Source organism: Rhinolophus ferrumequinum, chromosome 21 (assembly GCF_004115265.2).
Source record: "Rhinolophus ferrumequinum isolate MPI-CBG mRhiFer1 chromosome 21, mRhiFer1_v1.p, whole genome shotgun sequence".
Classification (NCBI taxonomy): Eukaryota; Metazoa; Chordata; class Mammalia; order Chiroptera; family Rhinolophidae; genus Rhinolophus; species Rhinolophus ferrumequinum.
Genome location: NC_046304.1, coordinates 33,116,989 through 33,141,260, shown reverse-complemented (window position 1 = coordinate 33,141,260; position 24,272 = coordinate 33,116,989). Strand labels below are relative to the sequence as shown.

The 24,272-nt window shown below is 43.9% G+C and overlaps 1 protein-coding gene and 1 long non-coding RNA gene across 2 annotated transcripts in view; one reads left to right on the top strand and one right to left on the bottom strand.

The window, feature by feature from the left end:
- Nucleotides 1–7,806: 7,806 nt before the first annotated feature.
- LOC117013019 (uncharacterized) lies at nucleotides 7,807–10,895 on the bottom strand. The gene is made up of 3 exons (XR_004421260.1): nucleotides 10,770–10,895; nucleotides 9,012–10,373; nucleotides 7,807–7,958 (listed from the first exon to the last, which is right to left on the bottom strand). It is a non-coding gene; the product is annotated as an uncharacterized LOC117013019 (long non-coding RNA).
- Nucleotides 10,686–24,272, top strand: part of ACSF2 (acyl-CoA synthetase family member 2) — a 30,440-nt gene continuing 16,853 nt past the window's right edge. Inside the window, exon 1 of the mRNA XM_033089646.1 lies at nucleotides 10,686–10,938. Coding sequence (XP_032945537.1) covers nucleotides 10,811–10,938 — 128 coding nt within the window. The 5' untranslated portion in view covers nucleotides 10,686–10,810. The remainder of the gene's footprint in view (nucleotides 10,939–24,272) is intronic.

Below are 24,272 nucleotides of genomic sequence, written 5' to 3'. Positions count from 1 at the left end.
AACCAACCCCTTGCTAACTGCAATCTGCGCTGGCTAGCTCAGCCACGTTTGTTGTATCAGTGGTCAATGGCTGACTGGTCACAGCTGGTGGCCATCCACTACCCGAGGCAGCACCTTTCCATGTGAGGCCAAAAGCCTGGAAACTGCTCTCTGGGACTCTGTCCCCACAGCATCCAAAACTGACCTCATGAGATCACCCTCATTCCCCTGGGTTAGGAGTCGAAACTGTGAGTCCTTCAAAATTGCTTCCTGTCCTCTAGTTAACAATCCCCAAATCTTCATCCAGAAAACTTAACCTCTGAATCTCTCTTATCTTCTCCTCACCCAGTCACCCCCGCCCCAGGCTGCCATCAACTGGTGCTTGGGATTATTCTGAGTCTCTCTTCCTCCTATCCACCTCTACCCAGTTGCCCACGTGACATTTCTAAAAATCTAGCCAACTCTCTCCTCCACTTAAAACCCTTCAAACCTCCAGCCACCTCTAGGATGTAGATCACTCTCCTTTCTGTACTGATCCCTGCCGGCTTCTGCAGCCTCCTCACAAGCCCCAGTACCTGCCTGGGTGCTGTGTGGATCTTCAGTAGGTGGCCTCCTCACCTTTCCCTCTCTGGAATGGCCCTGGCTTCTCCCAGCACCTCTGCTTAGCTAATTCTTGGTCCTTCATAAAATCTCCCTTGACAATGGTGAACCCCAGACTGAGGTAGGGGTTCCTCCCTCAGGGGATCTGATATGCCCTGTGTGCTACCTTATTATCAGAGGTGGTAGAATTTGGTGGCTAAGGTGGGGCCTCTGGTACTAGACCAATTGAGTATTAAGCCTGGCTCTGCCTCTTGCTATTTATGAAACCTTGAGCAATCACCATGCCATATTTATGGATACATGAGAAATAGGCATAATAATGGTACCTAGCTGATAGAGTTTGGGGAGGACTGAATGAGTAAAACACAGGAAAAGCTTGCCACAGTGAATAGCACTTAGTAAATACCCAATAAATGTTACCTATAATTCATAATCTGACTTGTGTTATACTTATATTTCTATGTCTGCCCTCTGCTCTGGACTGGGGGATGGGGCAGGGATTTTATCTTGTATCCCCAGTGTCTGAGTGTCTGATGCATGGTAGTTGCTCATTCAGATGTCTGTTGAATGAATGAGTGAAGCACTTAACCCATTCCAAACCTCACTTTGCTCATCTTTGAAATGGGGATATTAAGGCTTATCTCAGAGGGGAATGTGTAGGCCAAATGAAGTCAGTGCAATGGCCTACTCGTGAAACAAATCCTTGTGCACATCCCTCCAGCCCCCAGTGAGACACTGTGCTGGGCTTCTGGGAAATAGTCAAGGGCAATTGGGTAAGAAGACATTAGCACTTGGCAATCTCTAAAGTCCTTGGGCATCCGTTATCTTATTTTGATAATGTACATGAAGAGACTACAAGGAGCATTTTACCGTGTATCTCCTTTTACGAAGGAAGAAACTCAGGGAGAAGTACCTTGTCCTCAGTTACATAGCTGGTTGAGAGGCAGACCCAAACCTTTTGATTCCAAATTCTGTTTCTTTTCATTACACCGTACTTTCCCTACCCCCACCCCCAAGCCTAGATCAACACAAATAACTATTATGTAAGGTAGAAAGATTGAGGGCTCTAACACATATAGATAAAATCTGTGTGTTGGATGTGCAGGGCTGTGAGGGTATATGTTTAAGTGTGATAACATCAGACTGACATATGTAAGCGCATTCTGTGTCCAAGGATTGTGTTTTACATATACGTATTATTTCTCTTAACTCACAACAGCCACATAAGAACATATTATTTCAGTTTTACAAAAGAAGTAATTGATGCTCAGAGAGGTCATCTGTTTAACTAATTAAAGACAGTCACAGCAAGTAAGTGACTGCACTCCAAGGAAGGTAGCTCATATCCAGCAAGGAAGGGAGGAGGAGCCTAGGAAGAAAGAAGAAATCAGAAAAGGCTCCACAGAGGAGGTGGCATTTAAGTTGGGCTTTGAAGAACGGGTCAGGTGCAGACAGGCAGAGATACAGCCCGGGGAAGCAGGACAGCAGAGAGAGGAATTGACAGCAGCTGTTCACTTTGAGAAAGATTTTTGAAACTCCTAAGGCTGGAAACCCACGGCTTCATGAGAAAGTGGAGCCTGTCATTTATGGGCAGCTTTTTCCTTGGGAATGATAGACTGGCACTGTGCTGCAGCCCCCAAATCACATGCCATCTTGTGCTTGGATGTTGAGGTTCTTTGGAGAGCTGCAAAAGATAACACAAGTACCACAGCCCTTGAGAAGCCAAAGATCCGGACAAAAACAAGACACAGCTGCTTCTTGGGCGTCAGGCCAACACTGTGACTGCTAACTCCAATGCAATCCTGGCAAGTCCTTCCACCTCTCCTAACTTGTTTCTCCCTCTGTGGAATGGGGATAATAAAATGGGAAAGTGTGTCAAGGCCCCACAGAGAGACACATATAAGAAGGAGCCAAATAGCACTATGCAGCATGCGTCAACAACCTTTCTAAGAGTAGCTAGGAAGGGTTAATGTTTTTTGTCGTCACAGCCAGAGAGGTAGATTGAAATAAAGACAGACTCAGATAGCCCTTGAAGATTGGAGCCATCAAGGCAGTTTTTAATGCAAATGATCTTTTTATGTAATTTACTTATTTACATGGATTCCTTTAAATTTACACATGCAGCCAGATCATGTTCCTGTAAATCAGCCCTCCCAAAGTAAATTTCAAATTTAAAGCAATTGCACCTAGAAATCCCCCAAAGATTTCTATTTTGTTTTTAGAACTAGGTAAAAATGATCTTAAAATGCATATCAGAGTGAAAAATCTAATTCATATAGAAAATCTAATTAATAAATGTACAAGAATTGCCAAGAATACTTCATGAAATTGAAAAAAAAATTGCTACAAGCGTTCTGCCCAACTAGATGTTAGACCTTACAATAAAACCCAAAACAGTTTAGCATTGTCTTAGGCAGGTATCAATGGAACAACAAAGAGAGTCTGGAAACAGATACAAATGTATACAAGTCCTTAATGTATAATTAATAGTGCATTTAAAGTCAAATCCATCAAAAGGGGAGTGGTTGAATAATTTAGCGTGTGATTAAATTAAGGATTAATGGAGAAGATTATCCAGGAGGGCCCTAAATGAAATCACAAATATCCTTATGAGAAAGGCAGAGGGAGATTGGACATAGACGAGGAGGAGGCGATGTGACCATGAAGGCAGAGATGAGAGTGCTGGGGCCACAAGCCAAGGAAAACTAGAGCTGGAAGAGAGAAGGACACCTTCTTCCCAGGGAGCCTCGACAAGGAACCAGACCTGCCAATATTTTGATTTTAGTCCCACAAGACTCACTTCAGACTTCAGAACTGTAAGAGAATAAACTGCTGTTTTAAGCCACTAAATTTGTGTGATTTATTCCAGTGGTAGTAGGAAACTAATACACTGCTCATTTCTCAGGACTTGGCTCAGACCTCTAAGAGACCTGTGACATGCCGGGAAGGTGCCTGTGTACCATCTCCTACAGCACTGGCCACACCGCATGCCATCATCAGTCTCAGGGTTGGGGTTCTCCACTAGACAGTGAGCTTCCGGAAGGCAGACTTTCTATCTCATTCATACGACCTGAGCACCCAGCTTTGCGCCTGCTGTCAAGTGAGCACTCAATGAATGTCTGTTGAACCAAATGTATGAGGACAGGAAAATAAATTAGATTTGGTCTAATTTACCAAGACACTGGGTCCTTATCCAAGACTTCACAGTTGACTATCTTTTAATTTTGACTCAAAAACTTAAAAATGACATCATCCAAAGAGCGATTTTTGCCCTACACTCTCTTATAAAAGCAAGGCTTTCACAACTTTTGGCAGCTGCTGGGATGGCAGCTTACTTAGTTTTTTAATTTGGGGCAGCAAGAAAATACCAATCATTTTAGATTACATCTTCCTGTGTCTGCCATCAATTATTAGCTGTGATCAAATAATTTTACTCTACACAGAAGTTGAGAACAAGTTCCTTATTTTCACTTCAGTTTGAAAATCAGAAACATCCACTTTTAGAAGAATTTTTAACAGCTTTGGGGTTTTTTGGGGGGTGGGGGTATTGGCTACTCTTTTGTTTTGTTTGTTCTGCTCTGTTTTGTTTTGTTTTGGTATTGGAGCTAATTGGCAAAGTATACGTATTACGTTCCAAGTCACGGTCATCTCTTCTTTCAAAATTAAAAAACTCCCTTTCTCATCCTCCTCTCCTCTCTTTTTTATGGGGTTGCCAGCAGTCTCCTTTTTTCCCACCTCTCCTCATGATTGCTGCATTTCTTATTAGACAGATCCCTTCTCACACAGGGAAGAAAATTCTTTAAAAGGAACATTTTTCATATACTACTTGGAAATAGTTGATTTCAACAGAGAGTTATGAAAATTACATCAGAGAGAAGATATTTGCTCAAGGTCACTGACAGAAAAAGCAGCAGAGCTGGATTCTTCCCAGACCTGACTTGGAGGCTGACTGCAGGCCTATGTAACCCCTTTGCACTCACTGTTTTACAGTGAAAACCTCACGAAACACACTGGTCCCTGTACATGATCAACGACGCTAGTCAGGGTGCCTCCCTTGACCTGTTAATAAAAAATTTATTAAGGTAAAGCATGTACACTGTCTTAGGAAAATAGTACAAGATAAATGCTTTCTAACAAAAAGCATCAGTTCTCTGATCCACCTCTCCTCTTAGTCCCATGCTCTAAAAAGAATCTTTTTCTTTATATGTGGTAAAAGAGACATAAATAAAAGTTATCATTTTAACAATTTTTAGGGGTACAGTTCAGTGGCATGAAGTACATTCACATTGTCGTGCAACCATCCATTTCCAGAACTTTCATCTTCCCAAACTAAAACTCCATATACATACAACTCCCCCATTCCTCCACTGCCTAGCCCCTGGCGACCACCGTTCTACTTCCTGTCTTTATGAATTTGACTACTTTAGGGGCCTCATATAAGTGAAATCATACAATATTTGTTCTTTTGTGTCTGGCTTATTTCACTTTAGCTTATTGTCTTTAAGATTCATTCCTGTTGTAGCATGTGTCAGAATTTCCTTCCTTTATAAGGCTGAGTAATATTCTATTGTATGTATATACCATGTTTCCCTGAAAATAAGACCTAGCCAGACAGTCAGCTCTAATGCAAAAATTAATATAAGACCTGGTATAATATAATAATATTAGATGGATTAGAGATTAGAAAGACGGATTAGAGCTGATTGTCCGGTTAGGTCTTATTTTCAGGGAAACACAGTACCATATTTTGTTTATTCATCTATTGATGAACATCTGGGTTGTTTCTGCTTTTGGCTGTTGTGAATAATGCTGCTACGAAAATTGGTGTACAAATGTCTGCTTGAGTCCCTAGTTTCAATTTTTTTGTGTACATACCCAAAAGTGGAATTGCTGAATCATGATTTTTCATTTCTGTTTTTAATTTTTTAAGGAACTGCTATACCATTTTTCACAGCAGCTGCACCATTTTACATTCCTGCCAAAAGTGCACAAGTGTTCTAGTTTCTCTACATCCTCATGAATATTTGTTTTGTTTTTTGTTTGTTTGTTTTTTTCTTTTTTAAATTAATTAATTTATTTTTAATTGGGGAATATTGGAAAACAGTGTGTTTCTCCAGGGTTCCAATTTCTCTACATCCTCATGAACATTTGTTTTCTGTTTTTTGTTTGGTTTTTCTTGGATTTATTTATTTATTTTTAATTGGGGAATATTGGGGAACAGTGTGTTTCTCCAGGGTTCCAATTTCTCTACATCTTCATGAATATTTGTTTTGTTTTTTGTTTGTTTTTTCTTTTCTTTTTTTTTTTAATTGGGGAATATTGGGGAACAGTGTGTTTCTCCAGTGCCCATCAGCTCCAAGTCATTGTTCTTCAATCTAGTTGTGGAGGGCGCAGCTCAGCTCCAAGTCCAGTTGCCGTTTTCAATCTTTAGTTTCAGGGGCCGCTGCCCACCATCCCATGTGGGAATTGAACCAGCAACCTTGTTATTAAGACTCGCTAACCAGCTGAGCCAGGGAATTGAACCAGTAATCTTGTTGTTGAGAGCTCGCACTCTAACCAACTGAGCCATCCGGGCGCCCAGTGTTTGTTTTTTTTTGATAATAGCCATCCTAATGGGTATAAGGTGGTATCTCACTGTGCTTTGGATTTGCATTTCCCTAGTGACTAGTGATAGAGCATCTTTTCCTGTGCTTATTGACCATTCATGTCTTCTTTAAAAAATGTCTATTCAAGTCCAAAAGGAAACATTTTGAACTATTTTAACCATTTCCATTTTATATATTCTTCTGTTATTTACCTCTAAACAAATACTTATTCAGCCATTTCTTGATTTTCTGTTTGATAGGTAAGGATTTGTACTCTCATCTCTCTTCCCCAAGTCCTTCTAAATAGTTTTATTGTTATTTTGTAGATATACTGGTTGCCTTTGTAACTTTAAAAAACTTACTCCTTTAATTCATGTTCTATAATTGGTAGACAGAATCTCTTGACACCTTGATTTACAAAGCAAGAATATTTTCCTCTACTCCCCATCTCCTCCCCTTTACCTCTCAACCACCGCCAGGTTCATAGCATTTACATTGTTTCCGAACTGCGATTAAGTCTTCTGAACGCTTTTCATAAGTTGATACTAAGAATTTTAAAAATCAATTAAGTGGTGTTTATAGTTTGAGCCCGTTTTGAAGCACAGATGAGGATATTGGCAAAGGGGAGGGACTAAATGCTTTCTCTGGGTAGCCAATGGCATGAGCAAAATCATAGGGACCATAAACCATGTGAGTCACATGTAGCACACAGCAGACAGGCTCGGTGCAGGCAGAAAGCCCCTTAGGGAGTTATGAGGAACTGGGCTGGTTGAAGGAAGAGGGAGGAAAGTTGAAGGGCCTGGATGGCCCACGTGCCCTGTTCAGTACTCCCTCAAAATGACCCAAGTATTCTGGTGAACATGATCCAATACCCAGGCTCAGAGACTTCCACATCAGGTATCTTCACTATCCCTTCTCCCAATCCTCTTCCCCTTCCACGGAACCAGTGCCTACTAGGACTCTCAAGGTTTTGCAGAGATGGAAAATAATTCCTCCTCCTAAAAAAGGTTTGCAACACCTAACACAGAGGAAGTCCTCAACACAGGAGGAAGGAGAGGATGGAGAAAAAAACTCACAATCACTGAAAACTGGTCAAGTACCAGTTCTGTGCCACACCCTTATGTTACTGGAGAGTGAGACCTTCTCCTTCTCGGCACAATGTCCAGGAAATGAGACACAGAAATAAAGTGGTGAAAGAGTAGTTTATTAGAAGAGATAGTACACTTCAAAGAAATATGGACCTGAATAGTAGAGAGTGGCTCAAGGGCGCCAACTAATGAGGCCTTGGGGGTTTTTATATTTTTCTCTCAAATGGGCTGTTCCTTTCCATCGTGGGACCACCTGATTGAAACCTGTGATTCACAAGAGACTATTACCTCATCTTTTTTTGAACTGCGCAGGTTTGAGTGGCCGGTTTGATCTAGTTGGGTATCTTGTACCCATTTGTTTACAACGGAAAAGGGAAGTTTCAGACAGAGAGGGGAAGTCTTCTGGGTGGTAATGTAGAGACCAGATGCCTATCTCTAACTGCCTGCCTTGTTTATTCCCTTGAGAGATGTGATCCTCATAAAGTGTCTATGGGAAGTTGAGGGACAGAGGTCTTTTCTTCTGTATCTGCTTCCTGCTGGGCAGGGGTGTCGAGCTGTCCCTACCTATTGGGGGATTCACGGAACTCTTGCCCTATCTGATCTCAGATGAGAGGACAGGGTCTCGGGACCTACCTGGAAGACCATGTTGGCTTCTTTGGTTGGGACTGGCAATCTTGTTGGGGTATCCTCTGCATCCCCAAAGCCCCTAAATGAGGGAAAATAGATTTTAATTAATAAATCTGTCAGCGCTATAGAGCCTGTGGCCATTCAAGTTATTTAGGTGGCGTCAACTGTCCCAGAGCTGGGCCCAGAATGGGTTGGAAAGAACATCAGACTTCAGTGATTACAATCAACAAGTATACTGGCCTGGGGGAATGTTAAAACCTATTTGATTTCTGGGATGGCCAAGAGTTAGGTCCGGAATGGCTTGGGGGATGTTGGGAAGTCCCAGGTGTCATTCGGGGCAGCCTTCGGGGTCTCAGCTCCCGCTCCTCACATAAGAACACAGGATATGGTGAAGTCAAAAAGGAACACCCACGGAGCCATAGGTAGGGGAGTCATACCACTATAGTCTCTCTGGCAGCTGGGTTGGAGACACAGGAAGCAGGAGCCACACTGTCTGCAACCTGCTGTCCACATCTCTGCAATCCGCAACCCGCGCTCGCCGTCCTAACTGCAATCCGCGCTTGCTAGCTCAGCCACCGTCTTCTCGCTAGCCCCCATTTTCTGCTAGTGTAGCCACAGCTGTTATATTAGTGGCCAATGGCTCACTGGTTACAGCTGATAGCCATCCAATCACAGTCGATGGCCATTTATTACCCGAGTGAGCACATTTCCATATGAGGGCGAGAGCCTGGAAACTGCACTCCTGGCTCTGTCCCCACAACAGGCTTTTAAGTAGTTATCTGAGGCAGGGGTGAGAAACATCCTGAGATTCAGGCTAGGAGAAATCTTTAGCCTAGGACTCAGAACTGATTAGAAGAGTAATCAAAGCCCGGGGCTAAGGAGCTAAGAAACTAGGAAAAAGGAGACTTAAAATTTCTTTAATCAAAAAAATAAAATAAAATAAAAATTTCTATAGTGAGGGAGGCTTAAAACTTTTGTGGTGAGGGAGCTCTCCCGTATCACTTACCCCAACGCTCTGCAGGAGGCTGGTATTATTTATCCCACCTTAAAGATGAGAACTAAGGCTGGAGAAGCTCCAAGACTTATCTAAAGCCACAAAACAAGTATGGGCAGAGACTTGGCCTGTGCTCACCGTGTCCACATTGACCTTGGGCAAGCAGCTGAACCTCTCTGGATGTCAGTTTCTTCATCCATTAAAAAAAGAGACACATACCAAGGCATGCCTTTTCCTTGCAGGGTAATTTTCCTTGCAGGGGGCCAGAGATAACATCCTTGAAAAATCAGGCTTGAGGAAGGTATCATAAAACTGGCAGTTGTGATTCCATGGCACAGGTGTCTGGGAAGGCATGAAAATCCAGTATGTGGAAAGCCAAAGCTAGAGCAAAGTCAAGGAGGAATTCATCACTCTCTTCCCCCAGGACTGACCCTCAAACTAGCAAGGAAAGTGGAAGGGACTCCCAGATCTGTATTCATCTTTCACTTCACAGGCCCAGAGATGGGCAACGACTTACCCAGGGTCACCCCACAAGCTAGAGGCAGAGCCTACCTGGCAGGCTGTCAGGCTGACAGCCTAGAAGTGCGTTACTTGCCAGTGCTCCACATGCATGGGCTGGGCTATCAGTCAGTGAGTTAGTCTCATCAAGAAGGTGTGCCCTTGCAAGCCTAGCTCCTCATAATCTATCTGCTCCTCTGTCTTCCTTCCTGCCCCATCCCTACACAATTTGAAGTGTGGAGACCCTCCCCAGGAGCCAGGGTTTCAGGGGGATCTGAGGTCACTCTCAAGATCATGAAGAAGAGCTGCATAGTCTCCTCATGACCTCAATAGAGCCAAAGTTCCCAGATAAGGGCAAAAGTCCTCTCAGGCCAGGCTCCACTCTTAGCTGCTCCTCCTGTCTGGCCCAGCTTTCATCACTGCCTCTGGGTCATGAGAAGGGAGGTCACCCTGCCAGGAACTTTCCCCCATTGCTCTCCTCCTTCTCTGGAGGAAGGGTCAAGGCTCAAGACAGTGTGGACCTGGCACATGTGCCACTCTGGTGCCCAGTGCCACCTTTCCCAGACAGGACCAGAGATGAGCTGTCACTTTCTCTCTGTCCTGTAGCCAGCCACACCCGGGCCTCAAGGTACCATAAAGAGGGGCTGGAAAGAGAGTGAGATTGTTTTCCATTTACACCTGGGACAGCTCACAGGAACTGTGCTGGGGCAAACAGATGAGGGACTGGGAGACACCAATTGCAATCCTTGAGGGCACCTTACTGTACAGGCGGGCGAGTGACGGCAACGGCCCTGGGGGAGGGATGGGTGGCTGCCTCGTGGGAGATGAGGGTACTAACTGTCCTCCCTTCTGAAGCTGACATCTGGCCTCGGCGGGGACTCGCTCACCCCCAGCACTCTTTGTCCCGGCGTCCTCTCCAGTCCCGGCGGGCCCTATACCCCAGCTGGCTTGCCTTGGGGACAGGCACTTTGCGCCGGCTCCCTTGGTCTCTGGCTCTCAACCCTGGAAGGGAGGGGAGGCGACAGCACGTGACCCGCGGGCTAAACCGTCCAAGGGGAATAGACCCATCCAGGCCTCACCACCCACCCCGCATTTACGCCTCGCTGGTTCTCCTCTACGAAATCAACAAGTTCTTGCGCCCCAAAAACCAGGTCCTTGGTAGTTGGGAGGGAGACCTGCCTTGGGCTACGGCCGCGGACCTCAGTTCCAGAGGGAAACCAGGGCAATTCTTCGAGAGTGGGAGGAGGCGGGCCGCAGGGGAATGTGGCCCCGCGCGGAGTCTCTTCCTCCACTCCACACCTCGCCCCGCCCCGCCGGACCAACTCCTCCGCACCCCATAGGCAGAGGCGACCCTCCCCGCGTCTCCGCCTGCTTCGCGCTCGCCCCGCCTCGGCTTACTTTAAAAGTTTCCTCCGTCTGGGACACCGGCATAGTGAGCCATGGCTGTCTGCATCCGGATGCTGCGTTTCGCGAGGCTTTCCGCCGGGAGTCCGGGGGTGCTAGGGGCCCGCGCCGTCCTCTCTCCGGGTTGGCTGGAAGCGAGGTTGCAGGGCGTCCGTCCCCTCAGGTACCGGGCCCGGGAAAGAGAGGGGGCGGGCCGGTCCTCCGGAAAGGTCCTGCAGAGTTGCGCTGGGGGCCGATCCCATTCGGGCTGGGAGGCCGGCAGCTGCTTAACCTCTGGATGGCGCTCGGGGGAGTAGGTACCCCGCATCTAGCATCTAGGCAACAGGAAATTCTGGCCTACGCAGCGCAGATGGGGGCTCGGCTGGTGGCTTGCAGTGGCCCTGCACTGACTCTGGATTCTGGTCAGAGACCCTATATTCTTACATTCGTGGGCATGCAGACGGCTATGAAGTGTGGGCCTTTAGCAGTCTAGCCTGAAGGGGAGGGCCAGGGGCCAGGCCTGGTCTCTGTCCCCAGGACACTGCCTATGAGCTGAACCCCCTTCAGGGATAAACTTGGGGATCTTCAGCCCAGTCTTCCCCACCCCAGACCACTAAACTCAGTAGTCTCCCCTCTCCTCATTAGCTGTTGACAAATGCTGCTTTTGTTCCTTGCTACCTACTAGGCCTGTTTTGGCTGTTTTCTTCTGTCCTCAGTGCAAAGGGAGAGATGGGGACTGGCAGGTGGAGGATTCCTGTTCCCAGTAGCCCTGCTGCCTCTATAGCAGTATAATAAGGAATGTTGCCATCCTGTGATTGCAAATGTGATAGTGTGTTAAGCAGAGCTGGGCCCTCCCTGAGGTCATCAGTGGTGGTGGTTATCTTTAGCGCCCAGCAGGGGGGAGGCCTGGGCACCACTGAGCCTCCCCAGCCACCAGCTGGGCCAGGTACAAAGTCTGGTATCAGGACCTGGTTTAGGGCGCCAGATGGGGTATGCGCCTGGGCATGGAAGAGGGAGGAGGAGCTTAAAGAGGTTTCTCATCTGAGAGAACTATTTGGTTTAAAAAAAAAAAAATGGAGGGAGATGCAAACTCCTCTTTTGGCTAGAACTTCAAGATCGCAATGTTTTAACTTGCTTTAAGATCACTGTGCCTAATTTTCGGGCCTCAAGGCAGGTCAGTAGATGGCATTCTGGGGAAGTGACCTGGGTTCTCTTCTATTATAGCTGTGTCCCTCAATATCTCCCAGTGCTTCCCTAGGCAAGCTCTGCCATCACTCCCCGCTAGGCTCCAGGCCCCACCTCGGGACTCCTGGGTACCTTCTTAGACTGTGAGGGCTGTAAGGAAAGTTAATCACAAAAATGTACGTGCTTCTTGATCAAGCCACCTCTGGCCACATGGTAACATTCCTGACCTTTGACTTTTTGCGTGTGTAAACAAAACAGGTCACCCTCCTGCTACAGGCCTGCAACCTCAGGGTAGGGATACCAGGCCTCAGAGAAATTCTGACTCTATGTCATGAAAAGAACTATTTTTCCAGAGAGAGAAGATCTCCTGAGCATTTGGCCTCATTCCTTCCTATCCCTTCTACTCCTCCTTTCCTCTTCAGAAACCCTCAAGAAGTCTCAAGCATTCAACAGACATTCCTGAGCACATATGTCATATCAAGCATATGGAGCTGTGGTTACGGAAACCATAGGACCCTGTCCTCCAGAAACTTGCAGTCTAGTGGCGGCAAAGATAAATCAAGGCAATCATGACTCAGTGTTCCAAGTCAAATAGTGTGCAAAGCTCCTCAACTTCTGTCCTTTGCTCTTCCTGATCTGGTCCCCAACTTTTCTGCTGCCCAATCCCCCAGGCTTGTTACTTATCAGATCCCCAGTTTTGCCTGTTAGGGAAGAACAAGAACTTTGAAGCCAGACTGCTGTGGTTACAACAACCTTGGCCCTCCACCTACTTGCTGTATAACCTTGGGCACATTACCTAACCTCTGACCCTGGTCAGTTGTCGTTAATGCTTCCTACTTGGCAAAGGCTTACTCTTCTTAGCCTTTCCCTTGGAGCAGAGCTTGTCCCTGAGAACTTTCAAATGGTTTCTGGATAGGAATTCCAACTGATCTGAAGGTAGGAGAGGATCTCCTCCTCAGTGGCCTCTTTCTTGTACCTGGTTCTCTCTCCTGGCCAGTACTTGAATCTGCTGGACACTCCCTTCTCCATCAAAGTCAGGGCTGTCCAGAGCCTTTTCCCCCAGAAGGAAATAAGAAGCTGTCTATTGCTCTCCAGATCTGAACCACCAACTCCTTCCCTTTGTCCACATATCCCTTTCCCAAGGGAGGCCGATGGATTAGCCTGGGGCTTCAAGGAACCTTGGAAGGAGCAATCCAATACTGATTCCTTGATAAACCTGAGATGAGCATGCTTCTCCAGATCTCTAAAGCTGGCCTGGAGCTACCTGCTATATAGCTATATCCATCTGGCGTGTTGGGAGCTCTTGGAGCTGGGTAAGAAAGAACAGTGGCTTAGGTCCCTCAGAATTGGGTGTGATGCTGAGAGCTGGGGCTCCAGCGACTCAATGCTAATGGCTGGGGCAGACGGGTAAGTGGTCTTCATGGGCCACCCTCCAAGGAGATGGCTGTCATTAGGTGGGACCAGTATCGGAAACTATAAAATGCTGTCTCTATATGAGGGGATTGTATTAAGCCAGGAAGTGTTTTGGGTGGAAACCGTAATAGTTACCAAAAAATAGCCTCTTCTTATGATTCCACAAAGATGATTAGTAAGTGATTTGGTAATGATGTCCCTACTCAACACTGGGGAACCTCCAGTCTAATTACAACAATAGAACATATAAACTTGAACATTTTAGTCAGTGAATGGTACACATTGGTTTTAGTTATCCTTTCTTGCCTTGCGCAAGGTAGGTATGCAATCTACTAGGGAAGATGCAGTAGGGGATACAAAGATGAATGAACTTATTTTCACTGAGTTCTTTGCCTAAAAAGGATCTGCAGGGGAAGACGGTGGACCACCGATTCAAGGCAGGAAGGGTACTGTGCCATGGAGGATGTCAATCAAAGCAGGGGAGAATCTGATTGGTGGAAATGGGATTAGGGAAGGCTTCCTAAAGAGGCCTGAACTTTCCAACCACAGGGCTGTATTTTAGTTTGAAGTATCAAGCCTATAGACTTGTATGAAATCTTGCTTGTGCTTGAACAGTTTTGAATCCTGGGTATGAAGCCTCCCTAACCTCCCCAAAATTACTTTCTTTATTCAATCTACAGCCAGAAACTTTAGAGTCAGACAGATCCGGATTCAAATGAACCACTTTTTAGTAGCTTTGGGACTGCAGTTGAACTTGACTTTGCTCAAGTGTAGTGCTGTAGTGAGGGTTAAATGAGGTCACATAAGAAAATTCTTAACCCACAGCCTGGCACCAAGGGGATCTTTAACCCATCGCAGTGATGAGCTATTATACAGATAGTGCTTGTGTAACAATGATTTGCAGGTTTCTACAATGATTCCAAGGTCCACATTTTAATCACCTTGTCTGGAGAGGAGGAAGGAGACGGCTCTGGGTGGGGGAAGGGAGGAGGCGGGGGCAACTGCCTAAACAAAGGTAGGGCTACTTGGAATGTGTTGGCAGGCCTGTGTTTATCTGAATGTTGGGATTAAGGGCTGATTTTTTTTTCTTTCTTTTCTTTCTATTTTTTTTTTTTTTTCTGATCATGTGCTGAACAAACCAAAGTATAGAATATTATTTCATCTCTTGAGTAGGCCTTGCTAGCGGAGCATCCTGCTAATAAATGACAGGTACCAACAATCCTGCCAGGTGCCCCTCCCGTCAGAAATAAACAAGCTGTGTTTCTAGCTTACAAAGCATGTTTTTTGAACCTCGTTGGCATGCTCGTGTTTCTCAGTTTGGGAGTCAGATGACAGGAAAGCAAGTCCCAGTCCTGCCACTTCTAACTCAGTATGGCATGAAGCAAGTCACTCAACTTCTCTGGACCTTGGTTTCTTTGTAAAATAGGCCACTTGGACAAGAAGCACTCTACATTTCTGTAGACATTCTGTGATTCCTAAGGAGGCTGGACTTTGTACCTGATCCCTGCATCCAAGAGGGCTGTGGCTGAAGTATGAAGCCTTGATACTTATATGAAGTGTTACTCTGTGACTCTCTCCAGTCCTCTGCAAGTGAACAGAAAATATCACGGGTTTTGACCCACACAGATAAGATCCAGACCTTATATGTACCTTAGTGATCCCATCAAGGACTGAGTGTCCTAAATCAGCCCCCACACCTGACCCCTGTGTTCTTTCCCTGGGGCCCCATACAAGTGGCCCAAAGGAAACCCTGCATGAATGTGTCCCCGCCCCAAATATTTCAGTCTTTCAGAAATGTCCTCTGTGTTCTTGGGTTTACTGGACTTAATAATTTCCTGCATACTTTCTCTATATAAGCACAAACACAGATATACCAGTGGTTTTGTTCATGATGCTAAAAATGGAAGCTTCCACCAGTGTGGAATACCTTGCTAAAGGTGGCTCTTACTACTTGGGAGTTCTTTGTAGTCTGTACCTTTGCAGACTGTAGACACATTCAGGGAAGATGTGTTGGGTGGTGAAAAGATCACGGGGCTTTATGGTTTAATTAAATACAGTAAAATGCATGAATCTTAATGAACAGTTCGATGAATTTTAATAAATGTATACACCTATTACTCGGCACCCCAAGATGTAGACCTTGTCTATCACTCTAAATTCAATAGAAATATAATGTGAGCCACATATGTAATTTTAAGATTTCTAGCAGCCGTATTTAAAAAGTAATAAGAAATAGGCGACATTAATTTTTAAAATTATTTTATTATTTTATTAATTAGTTTTTTAATTATTCAATGTTATATTAGTTTCAGTTGTACAGCCTAGTGGTTATACATTTATATAACTTACAAAGTGATCTCCCCAGTGTGACATTACTTTTAATGATATATTTTCTTTATCTTAGTATAGCCAAAATATCATTTCAGCATGTAATCAGTCTTTTAAAAATTGCTAATGAGATATTTTACACTATTTTTTTCATAAAATCTTCCAAATCATATGTATTTAGCACTTACAGAACACTTCAATTCAGACGAGCTACATTTCAAGGGTTCCACAGCAACATGTGACTAATGGCTACCATATAGACAGCGTAGCTCTAGAAATTTTTTTCATGCCCCTTTCCAGTCAATTCCCTTCTCCAACCAGAGGCTACCACTGTTCTGATTTCTAATTTCTGTGGGTTAATTTTGCCTATTCTTAAATCTTAGAGTATACGAAGTCAGACAATCAAATTTGCGAACTCATCCTAGAAAAAGTGCTACATACCTCAATGCCGAATATCACTATGGTCACCTTTGAAGTACTCCCCTTGGGAAGCTATGCACTGATGCCAGCACCTAGTCCTGTTAAGGTCCGGAATTGTCCCCCTCAGACAGACAGAGAACCCGCACAATAATGCAAGTCACACAGCGAGGTTTATTACCAGCCGGCTGGGGTCCCAGTCTCTGCCCGACGCAGCGGGTTTTTAACAAGGACCCCAAACACTTAAAGCCAAGGGGTTATATAGCATTTTCAAGGCCTTCCATAGCTTCTGAGAGTACAAGATAAACTTACAGGACTTACATAGTTTCAAAGAGTATAAGATTTACTACAGGACAAGGAGACCAGGAGTATAAGATAAGCTACAGGACTTCTAGTCTCCATGCTGCAACTGCCCACATCCTGGAATTTTATAATTATGTTGTTTCAGGCTAGGGGCTGTTAACCCTGACCTGAAGATAGCAGTTCACATGCTAACAGTCTCTTACAGTCCACCCTTCAAAGCAATTTGGGAACTCTTTTTCTGGAATGGCCATCAGAGTTGTCATCGTATTACCCTTGATGTCCCGAATGTCATCAAAATGTCTTCCTTTCAATATTTCCTTTATCTTTGGGTAAAGAAAGAAGTCTTTGGGGGTCAGATCAGGTGAGTAGGGAGGGTGTTCCAATACAGTTATTTGTTTACTGGCTAAAAACTCCCTCACAGACAGTGCTGTGTGAGCTGGTGCGTTGCCGTGATGCAAGAGCCATGAATTATTGGCGAAAAGTTCAGGTCGTCTAACTTTTTCACGCAGCCTTTTCAGCACTTCCAAATAGTGAACTTGGTTAACTGTTTGTCCAGTTGGTGCAAATTCATAATGAATAATCCCTCTGATATCAAAAAAGGTTAGCAACATCGTTGCAACAAGTTCACAAACTTAATTGTCAGAGTTCACATACACTTGTGTCTGGCTTCTTTTGCCCAAGCGATGCTTTTGGGAGGAGCGACCCATTAACGCTGACAAAAATTCATGAAAGTATTTATTATACATTATCCAGTTTAGCTTTCCTTGACAACCATGGGGGAAAGGACATGGTCTTATATGCCCAATATTTCACCTCTTGGGCATGGCAGCAAGAAGGCAAGTTGAGAAGTGGGGGCCCCAGAATAGTTCTTACAAATGTGCCAAGAGGCTAACCCAGCAGAGAATGGTGGGGACACTGTAGCTTCTGGGCCCACTGAACCGGGCAGTCCAGTTACACCTTGTGATCTCAAATGTCATATAATCTAAGGACTTATTGTTAAAGTGAAACTCTTTATTTTGAGATATGAACATGTCCATGCAGTTGTAAGAAATAATAGAAACATCCCATATACCCTTAATCCAGTTTCCCCTAATAGTAACTGGAGTACAAGATAACAGAACATTTCCATCACAGGGATCCTTCTGATTTTTCTTTTATAGCCACACCCACTTTTGGCCATTTCTACTCCCTCCTAAACCTCTAACAGTCTGTTATCTGGTCTCCATTTTTATGGTTTTGTCATTTCAAGACGTATGTTAATGGAATCATAGTATGCAACCTTTTGGGATTTTTTTTTTCACTTAGCATAATTCTCTGGAGATTCATCCAGTTTGTTTTGTGTATCAATAGTTCCTTTCTTTTTATTGCTAAACAGTATTCCTTGATATGGATGAATAGATGGTTTAACCCACTGAAGGATATTTGGGTTGTTTCCAGTTCTTTTCAAATGAGGCGGATATAAGCTTGTGTGTGTAGGTTTTTGTGTAAACATAAAGTCTTTGTTTCTCTGGGAACAGAATTCATTATTTCTTTGGGATGATTGCCCAGAAGTGCAATTGCAAATTCATATGGTAGTTGCACATTTTGTTTTTTGAGAAACTGCCTGTTTTCCAGAATGACTCTACCGTTTTACGTTCTAACCAACAACGTATAAGTGATCAACATCCTTGCCAGCGTTTGGTTTCGTTGCTATTTATTGTTTCTGACATTATGATAGGTGTATAGTGATCTCTTACTATGGTTTCAATATGCATTTCCCTAATGGTTAATGACGTTGAATATCTTTTCATGTACTTATTTGCCATCTGTTCTTCCTTTTCAGTGGAATTCTCTTCATGTCTTTTGTCCATTTTCTAGTTGGATGGTTTGGTTTTCTTACTGTCGAGTTTTCAGAATTCTTTATGTATTCTAGATGCCAGTCCGTTGTCAGATATGTGGTTTGCAACTATTTTAAAACATCTGCCATCTCTACTTCCATGTCACTCACACGTCAACCACCAGCCTCAGGTCTTTGTGCAGCTTAGGGAAAGCAGCCCCCTGCCCCTGAGAGGATGCGGCCCCACAGGTCAGTGAGTGGTAGAATGCGCTGGAAGAATGGTGTACTGGGTAATGAACATTAGGGTGACATGCGAGGGAGAGGGAAGAGGAGAGCCTACCTGTAGTCTGCCATGAGCTAGAAGATGAACTGGCACATTTAGCTGGGACTGTGTTGTTTCATAAGAGTCAGTGTGTTGGCTGAGGCCTGAGGCTTGCCTGACAGCAGCACGTGACCTTTGTGGACAGATTGGGGCTCTTCTTCATTGCATAAATGTTAGTCTTGTCCTGTCCCTTCACAGGACAGGTCCTGTGGGTCTCCTTTTGTCCATGCCAGGAAGTTACTCCATCTTTTAAATGTTTTAGGTACCTTTCTTAGGAGACCACCAAGCCTCTTGTATTTTTCTTCTTAAAAATTTCATATGAGAAAAAAATGTAACAAATTTAAAATTTAATTTGTTATTAAAAAATAACAAAACACCTGTATACTTACCACTTCAAATGAAAATATGATCAGACTTGTTACAGAAAATTATAAATAGAAGAAATTAGGTATTAGCGATCAAGCTGAAGTTCCTTTTATAATTCTCCTTCAATCCATCCTTCACCAGAGAGCCACTATCATAAATTTAATGTGTGCTGTGTCAGAGTACTTTGTTTTGCTTTTAATATATTTTTGAATCCATAAACAGTATAGTCTATCATTTGTAAAGCACTTAGAATCATGTCAAGCACTTAGTTTGCCTATTTTTTGTATCCAGAAATAATACTGATATATTATAATTTTAGCAAAAATTGTATCATAGTATGTTTCTTTTTCACTCAACAGTATGTTTTTGAAATCTATTTATGTTGACGCCTATAGATCTAGATTATTCTCTTTACCTGATGTCTATAGTCTATTGCATGACTATGTCTCTACCAGTGCAGTTGCTGTGTACTGGTAAAGAGTTGACATTTTCAGCTTCTCTAGAAATTGCCCTGGAGAGATTGTGTTATTGTGACCACCCGTAACAACCAAGAGTTGTCATTTCCTCACATCTTCACCGATACTTAGTATTGCTGGACATTAAAGTGTTTGCCACTCTGGTGGGGGAAAGAATATCTCATTGTGGTTTGAACTTACTTTTCCCTGATTACCAGTGAGATTGGGCATCTTTTGAAACGTCTTCTTTGAATATCCTGTTCATATTTTTTGCCCACTTATTGTGTTAGGTTTCTTGTCCTTACTGATTACTGTTTGTTGTTGTTGTTGTTTTCTTCCTAAAATACAGGCTGAATGCTAATCCTTTGTCTCTTATATATAAAACGAAATTAGTAAACCCAGGCAGTTACTTGTCTTTTCGCTTTGTTGATTTATGTTTTTCTTAGGGCTTAGGGGCCAGCCTGGCATCATATGCCTCTGGGGGGAGGGGCAGAGGCCAGTCCAAGACTTGGAACAAAGCAGGCTATTGCTTTAAATTTTGTGTCTAAAGACTTTTTGCTGGTGGCTGGCATGGCACCTTGCCCAGGAAGAAGTGGTCAGCCTCAGCCTGGGGCATATTACTGCAGTTCCATAGGCCACTCACATCTAGTCACCCTCCCTTCCTGCTAGCTTCTAAAAGGATGAAGTGACCTTGCCCAGGACGTGGGGTAATTCCAGCCTCCAGCAGGGACAGAAGCTACCCACAAGCCTTTGGGCCCAGCCCTAAGCACCTCCACCCAGCAAAAATGTAATAGGAGACAAAACAAGCAGCTTCTACCCCAAGTAGATCCTGCAGACCTGTTTGCTTAGGTTTTCTGATTGTCCATGTCTCCCATGGCTCCTCCAGGGCCCAGCTCTGCCTGGTCTCTGCCTGACCCTGGCTGGATTGTATGATCCTTGGTGCCCACAGAGGCCTCTAGCCTGGAAGTTAGTCATCATCCCTGGAATGTCACAGAATACCACAGCTATTGCACATAAGATCCCCTGAACCAGCCAGCCTATATTTTCTGTCCATCTCCTGCTGGAAGGCCAAGCTGCACTGGGCAGGACTGACACTGGGGCAGAAGGCTTCCCAGATTAACGTAACCAGGCGGCTGTGCAGTTAAGGCACAAAGTCATTACGGTTAGTTCCAGGAGAGGTGAGATGGAGCCGTGAGAACAGGACAATAAGGTCAGAGGCAGTGAAGAGTATGAATCAGTTACCAGAGGTAAATCATGGAAAAGGGCCAGCATGTGCTTGAAGGCTGAGAGGTGGGATACCAAGTGGGGGTGGTTATCCACAGGCCTGTGGCACTCAGAGGCACCCATCAGCCTCAGGTTTGCTGCTTTAACCCCCACAAGGCCCCCAGGGGAGGCTGTGGATGGGCTGAAGTGTAAAGAGCGGGACACATAGAAGGGGTCCAGGGTTGCCACCCACCAGAGTTGGAACATTAAGAAAATGAACCTCTTGCTTCTTCATCCATAGAAAGAAATAATCCTTTTTATAGATTGTCCAGAACTGATGTGAGGATCGTATGAGATACACATGGAAGCCCTTTTTAAGCTGTAAGGCTCTACAAAGTTCTTGTATTAAGGTCTTGGAAACAAGACAGTCCTGGGTTTGGATCCCATCTTGGCTGCTTACCTGCATTTCTTCGAGCCTCATTCCCTCATCTGTAAAATGGGTACATTTCTTGGTCAGAGAGTTGTTATGAAAATCACAGGAGATCATGTGTGTGGAGTGTTTAGAAGAGAGCTGGCATGAGGATTCACCAATAAATGTCAGCTCATATTATTCAGAAATGTGCTTTTTCACCTAAAATGTAAGACATTTTCCATATCATTAAATATATAGTGTCTTCAGTTTGATTAATGGCCTAGTGTTCCATTGTGTAGATGTCTTATCATTTAGTTATCTAATCCCTACTTATAGAAATAGTTTTTCCTCCATTTCTTTGCTAAGCATCAATTAATGTGCTTATTCCTACCTTTAGGCATTTGCTAGTGTTTTGTATTTTTTGGATAGATTCCCTAAAAGTAGGATTGCTGAGCAAAGGGCATGCATATTCAAATGTTAATAGATACTACTAAATCAGAGGAGATCCAGATTTGGGGTTCTGAAGCTTACACAATTTGGGGTGCCCTCTTTATAAAAAGAACTCAAAATTACAAACACCAAATTTAGTGCAAATTGAGTATTACTTTAGAATAAGAAAAGAATTTGTGACAAATTGCTGGGCCTTGAAGATTCAGGTTATTTTCTTATAAGAGCTTTTTAGGCAATTTGCCAGAAAAGCTGACCTATAAATACTTCCTGATTTGCAGTCAGCCTCCCCTCTCCAATTCCCATGAACTCCCAGCAGTAGGGGGAGGCAAGGGGTCCTGAAGCATCAGCTTCATAGGCTTCCTGGCTTCTATACTTAATGTTCTCTAAAAATCTTATACTGATTTACACTCTGGCCTATTTCCCCACATAATTGCCAACATTCTGTATTATCAACTGTTCTTGTTTTTATGATGAAATGACTGATCTTTTGTGGTTGGGGAGCTTTATTTAGGGAATATTGAGGGCAGCGTTATAATCTGTGTGCTCTCTGCTGAGTACTCCCCATCCTTATGGAGATGAGCTCTCTTATTGATTACATGAAGCCAAGGACAGCACAGACCGGCTCCGGCGGCAAGGATGAACTCTCATTTAGCTGAAACTGCTGTTCAGTTTTGCCTATGAACAGTCTTTGACAAGAATACCTATTATGGAATTTTGAAACTAAATGTGAACTCCTCTAGAGAAACAGCAATCTTTGGTTTGGGCAGAGAATTACTGATTTGTTATATTTTCCTCCTAGTGACTTTTTATTTATTACAGTATCAGACAGATTGAATTACTTTTCAGCCAACCCGGTGGCTCAGGTGGTTGGAGCGCTGTGCTCCTAACACCAAGGTCACCGGTTTGATTCCCACCTGGGCCAGTGAGTTGCACCACAGCTAAGATTGTGACCAACAGCTCTCCCTGGAGCTGGGCTGCTGTGGGCTGCCGGGTGCTGCCAGGAGCGGCCGGTGGCCGGCATGAATGGTCGGCAGCCACCGTTAGCGGCTGGCAGCTGGCGAGCTGCCCTGAGCTGCTGTGAATGGCCAACCAACCGCCTCAGCCGGGGGGCGCGCAAGGCTCATAATACCAGCAGGGGCCAGGGAGCTGTAGTCTACACACTAGACTGAGAAACAACGGCTTGAACCAGAGTGGGGGGGTGGGCAGAAGAAAGGGGGGGGGAAAAGTAATTCAACCTATATATGAGTTTTGGAATAACAGCTTTTTGGACCCAGTGGTATAACAATCCAAATGAATAACCAAAAAGATTAAGTTTGAAATATCAGCTACTAAAGGATCAGAGAGTAGGTCTCTCCCTCTGCCTCCACCCTCTCTCTCTGCAAACACACACACACACACACACACACACACACACACACACACACACACTTTTTGCCACCATTTGAAAATAAGTTGCAAACATCATAATGTCAGAACTTTCCATTTATGCTGATCTCTTGGGGAACAAACGCCTTGTGGCTGTTTTGCTTTGATTTGGGACATGGACATCTTTTCCTATGCTTACTGGCCATTTGTCTTCTATTTTTTGTGACTTTGTGGCAGATTTGGTCATTACTGTATTCCATATGTCAAGATCACTTGGTCTGTTTTACTGGAAAGCTGTTTGTGATCCAATCGATGAGGCTGTTTTAATCAGCTTTTATTGTGGCATTTGGACAAGTCACTTAATTTCTCAGTCTCACTTTTTTCCATTTGTAAGACAGGAGTAAGTACCTGAACAATTTGCTAGCGAAAACCTGCATGACAACATCACAGAGAAGCTGCTCAATGATTCTTCTCCCTTCAGTTCACATACCTGGCAGGGTATTTACCGATCTCTGCCCATCCCCATTGAGAGTACCCATCTTTTTCATAAATCAGAATCAATACATTTCTGACTTGTCATTAAAAGTCTCTATAGACATTCTTGGAAGTGACATTGTAAATAGTTGTCAGGTGGATTTTAGTTTCCTGCTAGAACAGTTTTCCAGCTGCATTCTAAACAATGAGCAAAGTATCATGAGCTGCTCTGTGCTCTTGAACCTGCAGAACGTCCATCCATGTATGAAATGGATTGGTTAAGCCAATAGTTGTAGTATTTTATGAACTGTACGGAAGGCACATAAATTATATACCCACTGAAATTCTCAGAGAGGAAAATCCTTCCACATTCAAAATGGAAATGATTTCTTTTTTAAATTAAATTTATTTGAAGCATTGGTTAAGAACATTATGTAAGTTTCAGGTGTGCAACACTAATACATCATCTGTATATTGCATTGTGTGCTCACCACCCAAAGTCTAGTCTCCTTTTGTCACCATATATTTTGACCCCCTTTCCCTCTTCATCCTTCCCCATCCCTTTCCCCCTCTGGTAACCACCATACTGTTGTCCGTGTCTACGAATCTTTTGTTTGTTCATTTGCTGCTTTTTGTTTTATATCCCACATGTGAGTGAAATCATATGGTTTTTGTCCTTTTCCATCTGACTTATTTCACTTAACATGATATTCTCAAGATCTACCCATGTGGTCACAAATGGCAATATTTCATCCTTGTTATGGCTGAGTAGTATTCCATTGTGTATTTGTACCACATCATGTTTATCCAATCATTGGTGGAAGGACACTTAGATTGTTTCTATAGCTTGGCTATTGTGAATAATGCCATAATGAACATAAGGGGACATATATCTTTACAAATAAGTATTCTCAAATTTTTCGGGGAGATACCCAGGAGAGAAATTGCTGGGTCATAGGGTAGCTCTATTTAAAATTTTTTGGCTGTGTTTTGTCTCCAGTTGCCTCAC